Source organism: Saccostrea cucullata, unplaced genomic scaffold, assembly GCF_032062105.1.
Source record: "Saccostrea cucullata isolate Sc308-1 unplaced genomic scaffold, CSIRO_AGI_Scuc_v1 ctg779, whole genome shotgun sequence".
In the NCBI taxonomy this organism is placed as follows: domain Eukaryota; kingdom Metazoa; phylum Mollusca; class Bivalvia; order Ostreida; family Ostreidae; genus Saccostrea; species Saccostrea cuccullata.
Genome location: NW_026931120.1, coordinates 181,536 through 196,871, shown reverse-complemented (window position 1 = coordinate 196,871; position 15,336 = coordinate 181,536). Strand labels below are relative to the sequence as shown.

Genomic DNA, 15,336 nt, shown 5'->3' with positions numbered 1-15,336 from the left:
TACGAATTCCCTAACTGCACCTCTCAAGTATTATGCAGAAATACATATGCTTGTATGAACTAGGATACAATCAAATGCCTACATCTACAATTTTCAGCCATGCATGTACGTATGCATGAAATTGAAAATTACTATTTGTATTTTAATTTTAGATTAGTTTTATAAAGAATAGATTTACTATTGCAAGAACATATCCCTCATCATTACTATATTTATTTTCTTTACTTCATAATAGTTTGTATTACTAATATGAGAGACCCCCTGCCCTGCGTTTTCTGGTCATTTTATAATGTCTACTAAATGTTTAAAGTGTTTCAATCATGGGCCATGTAGTTCTGGTCTTTAATTATGTTTATAGACTTTACAGATTTAAAATGTTTCAAATTTAACACCCCTGGTAATTAGCATATGTGACTTACTGTTTGTTTGAATATTTATTTACGAGATTTTATTAATATATTGAGACGCTATAATTTACTTTGGAACAGAAAAACAATTAAACATGTTAGTAATAACTCGACAAAAATATTGATTCTTAAAGTACGCCATGAACACGACATTTATAGGAGATTAATCAACATTAATTAACTTGTAATATAGCAAACTCGGGTTTCTTAAGGATCAGAAATGGAATCAGGTGCCATGTTAGAAAAAATAATTCTCGCCAAATGCCCCAACTGCTAAGTGCTCCTTTGTCAAGATGGGGCAAATGGGGGAAATTCTTAAAAGAGCACAAAAAGTTGACCCCTAGAAACTGCATAGTTTTGAATACGTGGAAAGGAGAACACATCCACTGTTGACCGTTCTCAACCGTGAGCCCCATGTATTGATCAAGTAGGCAGAATAATCAGTGGTCAAAATCAGTATTAAATCAAAGACCTAACAATTTGTTTCAATGAAGTTAATATACATGTTTTTAATTTAAGGATATATGTGCCTGCTAACAAGATCATTATAACGACCATTAACTTTACGAAATGCTAACTTTTAATGAGATTGTTGCAATCCCAGTAACATCAACCTATTTGTCAGACGCCTGCCTCAATTTAAAAATTGATGTTACTCAGAGCATGCTCTTGAGTATAGAATAAGTTAGGAAATGCACTATTCTCATTTAGTAAACACCGTGTAGGTATTAGCAGGATATTACTAAATAAATAAGGAAAATTGACTTTGAAAAGTCATCTTTTTTGTCAAACAATTTACTTATGAGGTACCCTTAAACGTCTATAGTCATTAAAACACCCAATTATCTAACAGATGTGGAACACTCTTTTGTGTGTTTTCAAGTGGACTATAATATATTGAATTTTCATATGAAAAAAATTAACTACTGTAAATCACATATTTTCGTGGGGTCAAATTTTCGAGGTTTGGGGAAAAATTATTGGTTTGTTGGGATTTAATTTCGTGGATTAGGAAATGTAAAGTAATAAAGCATAAGGAATTTTATATTTCGTGGTGGTCATCAATTCGTGGGTCTCTCCACACCTCGAAAACAACGAAAATTAAACCCCCCACGAAATTAGTGATTTCACAGTATTGTTAAATGATGATACGCCGTCAAAATATCTAAATTTTGAGTTGAAGGTCATGGCATGTGTTTTCTTCTTCTTTTGTAAATGCTGTTGAACAAATTCTACTTTATAGGATTTTAAAAACAGACAAACTGATGAGGGAGCGCATTTAGGTCATCTTTAAAAGAATATTTGTTTTGCCCTCTTCCGACTCACGATAAAAAAGGGATGGGTTAATTTTTTTTCAAGAAACTTCCATCATACTTGTTGACGAGATAAGAAAAATATTTAGTCTCTGATTCAGATGGGAAAGATAAAATGATCTGTTAAACGTCCCTTTGGATATATTTCACGCACATTGATCAATAGATATCACCACTTGTCGATACAGTGCTGCAAATTTTTTTATATACTTAACACTTACAGCCTTTGATCAGCGGGTCTTTTTCGAGCCAACACCAACAGCAACACAGAACCTCGGTTTACAGGGTCTCGTCCGAAGGACCAATCTTCACGTATTGCAGTGGGATTTGAAGCCGCGACCCAAAGATCACCTCCTTACTCGGCGATTCTAGAGCAAACTCTTCAGCCATGGCACTACTCGGACCACTTAATAGCATATGTTGAAGATTACAAGAGTAGGGAAACACGTTCATAAACTTGTTTAATTTAGATGCTGAAATTATCTAGTACAGATAAATAAATATAATTATTTATTATTTTTTATGAACATCAAATAAAAAAATGATCTGCTCCACACCGATTGTGTATAACTTCAGAAATACTAAACGAGACATTATTGACTAAATATATATCAAATAACCAGAAAGATTAGAAAACATCCACATACTTTAAATTCTTATGGATTTTCGTGAATTGGGATAAAAGGTCGGGTTGTTGGGGTTTGACTTCGAGGATGACAAGGTGTTGAAATGTAATTGCCTGATGTCACGGCGTCAGACACTACTAAGGATCAATATTTCCGAGGTTCGAAGCTAAGAGGTCACAGTTAGCCAGCAAAATTTTGTGCATGCTGATTATCTTCGGATTTTTTTACCTGCGTTTCAACAAAAAAGTTTGTAGAAAAATAACCATATTACTGATACAATATATTGATGTGGTTATTTCCTTTAGTTTTTTTGCATGCAGCTATTTATTTCAAGCGAGTTTCTATATACGGACATGTCCGTTTGACCTTTTTTCTGCGTTTTTGTACTACTGGATTAGTCCATTTGGCTTCTATGTAAGGGGTGACACATTTATTTCGCGCCAAATGTCACGTGTAAGTCTCTTACTCTTTTCCTGGACGATTCTATTTGAATGGAAATGAAAACTACATGAATTATATATTACACATGTTAAAGGCTGTTCTTTTTATCAGAATCTCGATCGAACTTTGAAAAAAAACCATATAGATCTGCGATATTGTGAAGTAAGTTAGAAGTTACATCATTTAAAGTAATAAAAGCGAAACGAACAAAGCTTCTTAAGAGGATGAACTGGCCAAATTTTCATCTGATCATATCCCCCTCCAGGGTTTTCCTCCTACATAAACAGAAAATAGACCAAGGAAAGTGTCCCCTCACATTTCAGGATTGAGAAAGTTTATTACTTTTTTGCGCTTACAAATATATTTGATGTGGACCCCCATCCCCGAGAAAAAACATCCTGAATTCTGCATAACGGGCATTATTTATTATTCATACCACGTTTCCAACAATCGTTGATGCTCTGGTATACCCAACAATTAAAGTAATGAACATATTCTGTATGTCAGTCATAACTGTTACGATTCCTAATTTCCAAAGCTCTTCAGCAAAGCCTCCCAGCAAGTGGTGGCATCTCCAATCCATGCAACAAACGAAAAACAGAACAAAACTATTTTAAAAATATTCAATATCATGTTATATTACTGTAATTAACTTTTCACTACACTCAAAATGGTACCCACATGCTTATAGGTTCTATAGATATTGATGGCATTAGTCAGGCAAGCTTTTTAAAAAGCTGTTACTTGTACATTAGAAAAAATTTACAATTACTGGAGGACATAAACTCCTGGGTATCTTCATATCACGAAAACAATAACAACAAAAAATTTAGCAATTTTACAGTAGTCAAGATAAACAATGTGCATACTCAATTATAATTAGTTTTGGTCGACAAGAGGAGCTGCAAATTATTAGAATGCTTTTAACAAAATTGAACCGTCTGGATTCACGTCGTGTGTCCATTGACATGGTTGGCACTGTTGGTATCAGCATTAACGCCAAGAATGTTCTTTTTCCTTGAGAGGTCAATGTCTACTACCACAGGTTCGTCTGCTGTAATCTCCTCTGAATGCTGCAGAACTTTGTCAGCGCAGGTCCTGATGACTTCGTAAGAGTACCGGATGTCGTCAGAAGTGGTTCTCTCCGCTACCACTGCCAGTCGAAGAAAGTATGTGTCTCTGCTGAAAGCTGGAATCATGTAAATTCTTCCGTCGTCCAAGATCTCACTAAGCAGTTTCTCTGTTACTTTGTTTCCTTTCTGTTAAAAACAAGCTTGGGAAATTCAAGTTACCGGTAATTAGACATAAATTGTAATACTGCAGCAACAAGACATTCAGTTTTCAAATAATATTTGCACACGACACATGTACTAGAAACTAACAAATTAACTATCAACTGATGCAAAGAGAATTTTTGTAATTTTATTTTCAGTAAATATTATGTATTTCTATATTTTTTATGTTTATCAAAGTGAATGGTATACTCAACTGATGTTTAAAATGCAATGGATGGAAATTTGAAAAGTTTGAATTAACTACAAACCTTAAGTCTGAAGCACACTAGTCCCATGACTGTTTCGGAGGTTATCTCGAATCGACCATCGTCCAAAATCAGCTTTTCGAAATCTTTTGCCAACTGACAATGCTAAAAATAGATTGACTTAATTTATGATATTATAATTTTTTTATTTTTGCCTAGTAATTCTGTATAATTTGCCCTTGTTAACGAATTTCACTTTCAGGATTGACCACAAACATATCTGGACTAAAATGTACATGTATTTTACATGTATGAAGAAATTATATACAGTCAATTAAGTCACCCCATAAGAATAACAATTTTTGTGCATTAATTTTATAACAGATTTCAATTCAATACATTTCAATTTAAACATTTTTTTAAGTTTGTACAGATTTTTTGTAAAAAGGAGAGTCATTGCAAATTACAAAAACTTTCTAAATAATTATAGGGCGGTCTTTTATTGATATTTACAATACTTCGAATTTAGAAATTCTGGAATATGGGTATTTTGAAACTAAGTAGGGCATAAAACAATCAATATTCATTATGATATTTTTAAGATAAATAAAATTATCTAATCAACATATAATATTGATGAAATTGAAAAAATCTTTAAACTGCACGTCTGTACAGTCGTCTACCTTTCGAATGTACTTCTGAACTCCACTAACACCGTACGACCGCAGCATAAACCACAGTTTTAACGACCGGAAGCGTCTACCAAGTGGGATTTGCCAGTGCTAAAGTACCAATGGCGGAACATTATACGGAATTGTAAATATATTGTACATATATAATGTTTCGTTTATTTTAATATAAAAAATTTAACTTTGTACATAAGAAATCCTTAAAAGTCAAATAAAAAGCAATCTTAAAAAGATCTGAACAAGAAAGATAATGAAAGGTTTGAAACTCATTAGTCTTTGTCATCAATATACATGTATATTAAATTTGATTCGCAAAAAGGCACTTTGCACACATTTTTTTTTATTAAACGCAGAGAAAAAAAGCAAAATATACCTACCCTGTAATCTGGAACTTTTCCTTCGTTAGTGTGTCGAAGATATATAGGATCTACATTAAAAGCGTCTACCAGATACAAACTATTCTTGATCCTGAAGAATAGAAGCATTAAAAACATTTAACTTAAAAATAGCAATTTATTATTAACCTTACATAACTTTTTGCACCCTTACCAAAAATTATGAATGAAAAAAATCTTGAAAGTTCTGTATTATTTATTGTTCTTCTAATTATGATTTTAAAAAAATTGCAAAAAACAAAACAAAACAGAATGTTGCAAATTTTAAAGATATTAGTTGAATATTCTCTAATTTGCAGATTGCGTTTGAAAAGAAGGATATGGAGATAACGAACAGTATTCAATATCAAAGTCCATGAAACAATACAAAATGGGAGCAGAGCAAACACGGACCTCCAAAACATCAGAGATGGGATCAGGTGCCATGGAGGAGTGAGCATCCCCTGCCTACCGGTCACGCACGCCGTGTGCTCCTTGTCATGATTGGGATATAACGGAAAAATCCAAAGTCAATTCAGTAATGGACTAACAATTAGTATGAAAAACGTCAGTCAGCATTTGACTCAATGATAAAATGTATTTGCTGACACGGTCATTGTATCAACCATAGAACTTACGAAATGATGACTTAAAATGAGACTGCTGATATTCTTGTTTCATCAACTTGTTTGTCAGTGAATTACCTCGTTTAAGAAATTCTTCATACGTAGAGCATGCTCTTGGGTATCGAACAACTGAGATATATAAACTCCTATGCAGGTGATGAAGGTATATTGCTGAATAAGCAAGGGAAGTTGACGATAAAAAAGTTAAAGTCATCACGTTTGTTATAGAGCTTGGTCGTTAGATTACCATTCACGTCTTTTTCAAGTAAAATATCCAAGTGTGAAACAGATGTGGCAGACTCTGTGGTATCTTTTATCTCAAGCTCGCCAGGATATATCGTCTCGACATAGGAATGGAAATTACCATTGTTCATTGACAATACGTCGTCGATATATCTAAATGTCGAGTTGAAGGCCACAGCAAATGTTTTCTTCTTTTTCACGCATAAGATTTTGCACAAATTCTTCTTTATAATGTTACATCTGTTCCACGCATTCAGAAAAATATAATGATTCTAAGTACAAAGAATAAAATTTCTTTACTCTATATTTTCTGATAACAACATCTTAGCTTACCTTCGAATGTTTATTTTGTGTTCATGAATAAATCTGAAAATTTAAATAACAAGGGCACAATTTTCAAAGAAAAAGCTGTAACATTATATGAGAAAATAAATCTTTACCACATTACGGACAAATCGAAGTTGATAAGCATCCATTTGTGTGGGTTAACACTGAACGTCTCTGCGTACTGTAACAGATAAGTTAAAATTTACCAATACAGTAGTTAAAAGTTATAAAAATTAGAAGAAAATCCTTTGCTGTGAAAAGATCTTAAACTCATTTCAAAAAATGCAGAAATATATAGATTACCCGAGTTTGACTTGTTCCAAAAATTTTATTTCTTTTCATGAAAAAGTGTATGCATGATATTTTTAAACCTAAAAACAAAACACCTATAAAAATAACAACAACAACAACAAAACAAAAAAGGTAAAATAAATATATTTAATATTTATTTAAAAAACTAATATTTGCTTTTTTCCCTATTTAATCGTCGGTCTATTGGTTTAAAGAAAAAAGAATATGAGCATTCAATATTTGTTTTTGAATTTTTTTCCGCGGAATTTATCCAATATGACTTCTATCCACTTGTTGTTTTCCAATAACATTTTACATACATTTCTAATTACTAGGTTCATATTATACATAAGCCTTATGTATCAATCTTCAAGGTTGAACTTGTAGTACACTGGAATTCTGGAAAGCCATTGTAATCGAATCAAAGATATCCATTATTCGTATTTTCTGTTACGTCACTCTTTATATTGATATCAAACTTATTTCCTATATGATATCTTCTTTTTTTTTTTTTTTTTTTGTAATTAAGGAAGGACCATACTTTTACGGATCCGGTTTTAATTTTACACACCAATACAAAATTCTTATTATCACTTGTCAAAAGAAATAAAATCTTTTTTGATGATTGATAATAATGTAGCAAGTATATATTTGTTTACTACAGTGTTTTTGTGTATACAAAGCATTTGATATACATTTGTAGTGGAAATTAACACTTTGTACTCTGTTCATAGGATCTATATGTCATTAAGTACAAACAAAGAAGCATCATTCTTAATTGCCCCTATGGACCTAAAACTTTTTTTTTAATTTTTTTAACAAACTAACTAGAGATCTTTTTTCATTTATTTTAAGCATGTATCTCCTGTTTAAATTTTCCCTTTTTTTAAATTATGCAAAGAATGATTGAAAAACTTGATATTCCGAAATAGGGGGTATACGTGTTCAAAAGGCTGTTTTGTTAAATTTTTCTGGTCAACAATAATAAAATATGTATTTTTGTGAACCTGAGATATAATTCTTAATAGATTTAAAGAAAAAATGGCACATAAACAACTTAGATTTTGAGATTTTTAAAAATAAAGAGATTTTGAGATTTTTTTCTGATAGACGTGAACAGATTCAACATCAATTTTTTAATGTTTTTCAGAGAAAAATTCAAATATTTTCCCGGAATATTAATTATTTTTGATTTTCACAAGATTTAACATTAATTTGATGCGATTTGGTGCATAGCGAAATAAAATATGATATCAGACTTCTTTATGTTCACTTTTGGCAGTTCAATTTTAAGAGGTAGGTACTCTGAGACATGTTGTATGAAAATTAACCTGCAAAGATGTGTCTTTTATGGGTGTTTTAGTTAGTTTATGAGTTACTCAAGATATTTAAATAAAAAAATTATTAGTTTGACAGAAATTTTTGAAAGTACGGACCAACCTTAAGCATCCCTCTCAAGATTGTTTTACTCATTGAAACGCCACCACTTGCAGGTTGAGGGCTGCATTTTTAAACCTTTACACGGAACTCAGGTCAAACTATAATTGATTTACCAGGCCTTTTTTGTCGAAAATGAAGATCGTAATATTAAACTATAGAATTGAATAACAAAAAATATTCTTAAACAAATATCATGTTTTATAATAGCATAAAGGAAAATAACTTCTTTTGTCTACCTCTATCCCCTTCATGTATTTCCGATACTCCGGACAAACAAAAGCACTCCCGGCATATGCTGCGTCAATATGCATCCATATATCTTCTTTCTCGCCTGAAGTATAATAGCAGTTATGAAATAGGTCTAGGAATACATTTATACGGTATCTCTTTCTAGATCAAAACATTCTCTGATCGAAAACCTATTGGATCAAATAGAGCAACATTTTTGCTAACTTTCTTTTAAAAAAAAACTTTTAATAATAGAATTAATTAATGAACAATCATTTCCAATAAGCTAAACTTATTTTCATCCGCCGAATCACCCGAAAGAGGTTTGATCAAGAGGAACCTCGATCAAGGTTATAAAATTGATTTTTCAAAATTATTTAATAATATATATATATGAATACAATACAAGTAATCAGCAAATGAGAAAAACACACACACATTACATTATTTAACGCACAATTTCAATCTTCTTACATATAGGTCCCAACTCCTCGATATTATCAAATGCGCATGTTCCAGTTGTCCCAAGTGACGCACAGAGCTGAAAGTGATTTAAGGGTAGGATAAGATTGATTAGTCAAGCTCATTCGTGATGCTTATCATAAAAATCAACATTTATATTTAAAAAGAAAAGATCTTACGAAAAAGGGAATTAATCCTTCTTTCTTGTCGTTTTCGACTGCCTTCCTTAAAGTGTCACCTCGAAGGCTGAAATTCGAATCGCTGTCTAATTTGTGCATTTTAACAGCACCCAAAAGAGCTGACCGATGAACGGAGGAGTTCGCCTAAAGCAGTAAATATCTGTTCATAAATTATCTTTTTATGACTCCAATCAACCAACACTAAAAAAACAGTTTAGGCCTTACCTGATCAGTACAGTATGCAACGAGTTTGGAAAGTATTTCTTTGTCTTCTAAGTCAGGTTTCTCTTTCTTTATTTTATCGACAATTTTATTTCGGGCTGCTAACAAACACAGGAAAACGGTCTCGCTGGCTGTGGACTGAAAACAGAGCATTGCAATAGTTTATTGACCATTCATTTTACTAATGTATGAAACATATGGAGATGTTTTTGACCATTAGCTTACCTACCTTTTCTGCTTGATATTTTCGATTTATGATTACGTTGTAATGTTTGATTATTTAAAATTAATAATAATAGACGAGTAGTAAATCAATAAAACCTGGATAACGCCACCGCCATCGCCTGGTCCACAATGTAAAAATTCTTCTGGAAGTGCTAACATCTTCCCCAACCAGTCCGTGGTGATAACTTCCAGTTCGGTACATGCAGGACTTGTAGCCTGATCAAAGGAAAGAAAAATTCAATAACTTTTAGTTAAGTTTTTGTAAATCGTTGATGTAGATGATACAGTTAGCTGGAAATTTATGATAAAGTGCGATTGGTCATTTTTTGATGAAACATCAACAATACATATTATTATACTTCTGTTAAAATGTTTCCTATATAAAGTTCAGAAGGTAAAATAGCTATCTTTTATAGTTCACGCATAGCAAAGCTATACCCCGGGGTATAGTTTTTGCTATCCACCCTCGGAAAATTTTCATGCAATTTTTGCCTCCAATTTTGATTTCCAACGATAGATCTATCTACTGATGATGTCATAATGACTTCAGTAGCATTGTGACGTCATCAGGATTTCAGATTATTCTTGCAGTATTATCTTACTGCAAAAAAATTCAAACCTCAGAAATTATATTATACATCAGTACAATAAAACGCTTATCCACTGTTTGTGAGTGGGATAACTCTTTTATCAAACCCTTATATAAGCCCTCGGGGAATAGTTCTCTGTCGCGGGTTTGATAAAAGAGCTATCCCACTCACACCCAGTGGATAAGTGTATATTGTACCTTCTCATATAAAGAATTTCTTACAAAATTATATTCACATTTTCTTTATTTAGCATTTAGAAAAATACACACAGTGCTATATATGCAATACATTTTTGTCTTAAAGAAAATGCATGAAACGTTTCATCGAATTTTCAAGAAGTGATATTACCCATGAAAATCCTATACAACCAATAGCGTCTGAAAGCATGTCTCCTAATATGGATGGATACGTGTTTCCTGCAGCAAAATAGCCATGAAAATACGGACTGTGCCAGTGAGTTACCTAGAAAAAATACATTGCAGAGTTAAATTCTGATTATTTTTTTATGTTCTATGTTAGAGAGACTTATTGATTGTTTGCTAGAAGGTTGTCATACATATTTTTCTTTTCTAAAGAGGTTTTAAGTTTACAGAAGTTGTCGTGAACACCATAACTTAAGTCGATAAAACACATGTACATGTATTTGTGTGACAGGTTTCTATAGAAATTAAAACCATAATCCAATATCAAGTTTGAAATTGTATGTCATTGTTTAGTTTTTTTTAAAGAAAGGAAGGAAACGGCTAACTCGTACATACGTAGAATAATATCAAATATAGTATCTTACATGTAAAAATGTTTGATATATTTCTTTTAAACAAAATTATTAATTAACTAATGATGTCTCTATTTTCAGAAACTTAATTAATGTGTTCCATGCCTACTGCATCAATATAAATCATAATTAAGATTTTCTTTCTTATTTCTAAATAAACGTGGCAAAATTTGCATTGGATTAGGGAAATCTTCCAATTATAATGATAGTAAAGTAAGATTCTGATCAGTTTGAATAATGTTTGAATGATGAATCAGAAAGCAATCCAGAGATTGGCAATATCACAGAATTGATACTTTTCATAAACCATTACTAGTATCTCGAGAAAGCTTAAAGAAAAAAAAGCTCATGATATTGCAATATCACAAATCTTTGTTCTTTTCAACATTGAATGGCTGGATTTACATTTTAAAAAAGTTAATTAGTCTTGTTTTTCATTAGTGAGGAATGCATTTTATATAGATAACATGCTAGTGCGCAGCAAGTAATCGTGAGATATATATGTATAATGGTATTACAAAGATTAAAACGGGAAAATAATCATGACTATATTAATCAAAATTTTCACATTATGACACTAAAAGGAATTTACTTTTTCAGGACTGCTTATACACAAGAGATGCGTATATCAAGTAAAAATAAAAACGGTGCGATATTTTTGCATATGAAAGCAGTTAAGATCATTAGTAAAAGTGTATAGAAAAAAAAATTTGCTTTATAAATTCGCTTCCATATATTGATATGAAAGGTTAAACCGACATAGATAAGAATCTTATTCTGTTGATAACACATAGAACAAAAGGGGTTATCAATGATCGAAAATGTTCTCAGTGACAACAAATTGTTATCAGAAGTGAAGGACAGGGAAAAAAATAAGACATGACGACAGAAAACATTCAAGATGTCATTAAAAATCACCAATCATATTGTATAGTATATGTTCCAAAAAAATTATAATAATAATAGATCTAAGCATGTATTTTCTTCTCTGGCGAACAAAACATATTCATAAACATTGTTTTGCGATTACGAAATGCTAAGAAATAAACGGTTTATTCATAGTAAGTGGAATTACTATCATCACTTGTATAGATTTAGTTATTTTTCCTTGCATATATAGAAATTTTCGTAAATGTACATGGCCATGCAAATAAAACAATCTTTTTAAGGACATTGATTTTGATAACAAATTTATTCATTCATTTCTGTTTTAAGTAGTTAGTTTGTAATATTGTAAGTAAAATGAATAATTTTAGTCACAACAAATATTTTATTTTCCTTCGCTAAAACGATCAATCCAATCATTGATGGAATTTATAAGAAGTCATTTGCCTTAATAAACGTGCAAATTATTATACGTCTACAAAGGTGTTAAATATATACAACATATAATGTATAATGTGACGTCATTTTCACATTGTGACACAAACAAGGAATTTTTTTTGCTATTTATAAAGTGTATGGCTGTACAATTTTTGTTTCAATCTGAATTGTGGTTTCGTAAGTGTTCAATTTTGATCACCCCTGATATTTTATAAATTTGATATTTTTCGTAAATGTATCATTTTTTAGAATTGATTTTGATAAAAGTAGTTTGTAATATTGTAAGTAAAATTAATAATTTTGTTCACATCAAATTATGCATTCATTTCTTATATATATTTTTTTATCATGTGTCAATAAAAAAATTTTATATTATGTATCATTAGAACCAAAGAAAATTATAAACCAAGCCATGCAAATATTTCTTTTATATTTGCATCATGTGTCAACACACAATTGCAAGAAAAAAGAATTGGAAGTAAGCTTTTGATTTTCTTCATTTTATTTAAATTATTTATTGTAAATAAAATCCACGTTCAGCAATGCAACAGAATACATCAATATGTATTTTCAAGATATCTTCACAAGACACCAAGAGAAATGAAAGTTATGATGAAGCTATAGCACTTACCCCCGGCATTATAAATTTTTCAATGTCTTTGAACACTTCTTCAAAGTCTTCCGGGTTCTCTGGAGCCTCGCTTGGAAGTAGCTTCTTTAGGTAACCTGGGGTAACTTTGTGTACTACATCACGTTCACGAATGTTTTCCATGTAATCCGCAATATAGTCAACCATTTTTCGTCCATATTTACGGAATTCTTCAGCATCCATGCCACCTTAATCAAATATATTTTTTGTTCTTTTGCTTTTTCTAGCATAAAAAAATACTACAATTCAAATGTTTCTTTCCTTAAATAATAAGAATATTGGAAATTTTGACCATATTTACCTCGTTATCCGACCGTTACAACTTAAAATGAAAAGTAGTCCTTATCTATATCATATATACTATTAATATCTTCTACTTGATTAAATTATTGGCACTGGCCATGTTTGAAAGAGACCATAAGTTGTCTTAGTACGATCTTATCTACCTTCAGTTAATATGATAGCGTTTCAGCGTTTAATTGTTTTTATCCCCTCGCGCAAAAAGTTTCCGATGGGATATGGCGTTATTATTATGTGTCTGTATGTGGGTTTCTTATTGTGTGGGTTTGTTGGAAAGACTAGATGTAGAACCTTTATGACCATTTCTCATGGTATTAATCTAAAGTTTCAATATAATAATATTTCCCACATTTGATCACATGTTGCATAACAAAAAGCTAAATAAATAAGAGTTTTCTCAACACGACAAAAAATGTTTGGTGAAGTTGTTTTGGGCAGTAAATAAAAGTAGATGAAAATACACTCTTTGACCTTCAACTCGACATTCAGATATATCGATGACGTTTTGTCAATTAACAATATTTATTTCTAACTCATATAAAGGGTCATTAAATCCTTTAGTACTTATACAAGTGAATTTTTAAAGTAGACACTACACAGTCTGCCACATTTGTTTCTCAACTGGATATTTTACTTACTTTAGACAATAAAAGCAAACTTATAACTTTTAAACACTATTGGCAAACTGTTTGTAATTAAAAGACAAAAGAGATATAAGAGCTTCTTTCTAATTTTTGGAATTTCCTTTGAACAAAATTATTCAAGGTCAACTTTGACTTGCCTTGTCAATGTCCCATTTATAGTTTTCGATACAAGGTTTAATAGTATATAAAGAAGTTAACGGGCAATAACTCATATAAGGCAACTTTTGACAGAAAAGTTGAAGGTACAAAGATATTAACAACTTCATGTATAGTCAGCATGTGGTAACAAGGTTTTTTGCACAAGGGGCAATAACTTTTAAAAGGTTTTATCTTAGCAATTATAAATCTATCATTTTTTAAAATACATTGTATATATAAAGACAAAAGAGATACAAAAACTAATTTTCTCATTTTTGGATTGTTTGACCTTTACATGAATTTTAAGGTCAATGATAATACTTGATTAATCATTTCCAGAATTTTTGGTTATTAAACTCAATTAAAAAACATTCAATGTTCTTCAATTTACCTGAATGGATTTTCTAGAAAATATCAAAATGTAACAGAGTATAACATGTGTTGGGATCATAGATCATTAAGTACAAGAATAATACAATAGAAGAAACATTTTTAGTATTTAAGATTATAAATCTTTTCGATCTTGAAAGTTCACACGCTTAAAAAAGGAAAAGAAGAAACAATTATTTTGAAATAAAATGATTTTCAACAACAAAAAATTTTTGGTGAAGTTGTTTTGGGCAGTAAATAAAAGTAGATGAAAATACACTCTTTATTAAATCTTTGACATGATATATCAACATTTTGTCAATTAACAATATTTATTTCTGCCATTTAAAGTGAGTATATATTTTTAAAGTAGACATTACACAGTCTGCCACATTTGTTTCTTAATTGGATATGTTACTTACTTTAGACAATAAAAACAAATTTATAACTAAACACTTTGGCAAACGAATTAAATTTAGCTTCTCCACTGTCAATTTCCTGAACTTGCTTTGTCAATGTCCCATTATGTATTCGATACTCTAGTCTGTCACACTTTGAAGGTACAAAGATATTAACAACCTCGTGTAAAGTCAGCATGTGGTAAATTCCTTATTTGTTGAAATGACCTTGTTTTATTGCATTTTTTTAAATACTATTGGCATTTGTTTTAAATTTTGCCATGGTTAATCATTTCCAGACCTTGTGATCCTCAATTAAAAAACATTGTCCTTTACCTAAATTGATTTTCTTAAAAGTATCAAAATGTGACAGATATAACATGTGATGGACATATTCAAGTACAAGAATAATAAAATAGAAGAAACATTTTTAGTATTTTAAGGAATGAAGATTAAAGTTGCTTACAATAATTATGAAATAAAATGATTCAACAACAAGCAGTATGCACTGTTTATCATAAAACATTTTCTATTATTAAATGTTCCATGTATTCAACATCATTCACTGCCATTTAAA

At 30.9% G+C, this 15,336-nt stretch overlaps 1 protein-coding gene across 1 annotated transcript; it reads right to left on the bottom strand.

Moving 5' to 3' along the window:
• Positions 1-3,626: 3,626 nt before the first annotated feature.
• Positions 3,627-13,223, bottom strand: LOC134231490 (aromatic-L-amino-acid decarboxylase-like). Its single transcript, XM_062713452.1, has 13 exons — positions 13,212-13,223; positions 12,893-13,098; positions 10,512-10,625; positions 9,670-9,789; positions 9,352-9,486; positions 9,127-9,270; positions 8,960-9,026; positions 8,494-8,588; positions 6,640-6,707; positions 5,334-5,424; positions 4,951-5,049; positions 4,331-4,432; positions 3,627-4,046 (listed from the first exon to the last, which is right to left on the bottom strand). The coding sequence occupies exons 2-13, from the start codon at positions 13,091-13,093 to the stop codon at positions 3,735-3,737; spliced, it is 1,548 nt and encodes a 515-aa protein (XP_062569436.1). The 5' UTR covers positions 13,094-13,098; positions 13,212-13,223; the 3' UTR covers positions 3,627-3,734.
• Positions 13,224-15,336: the final 2,113 nt, after the last annotated feature.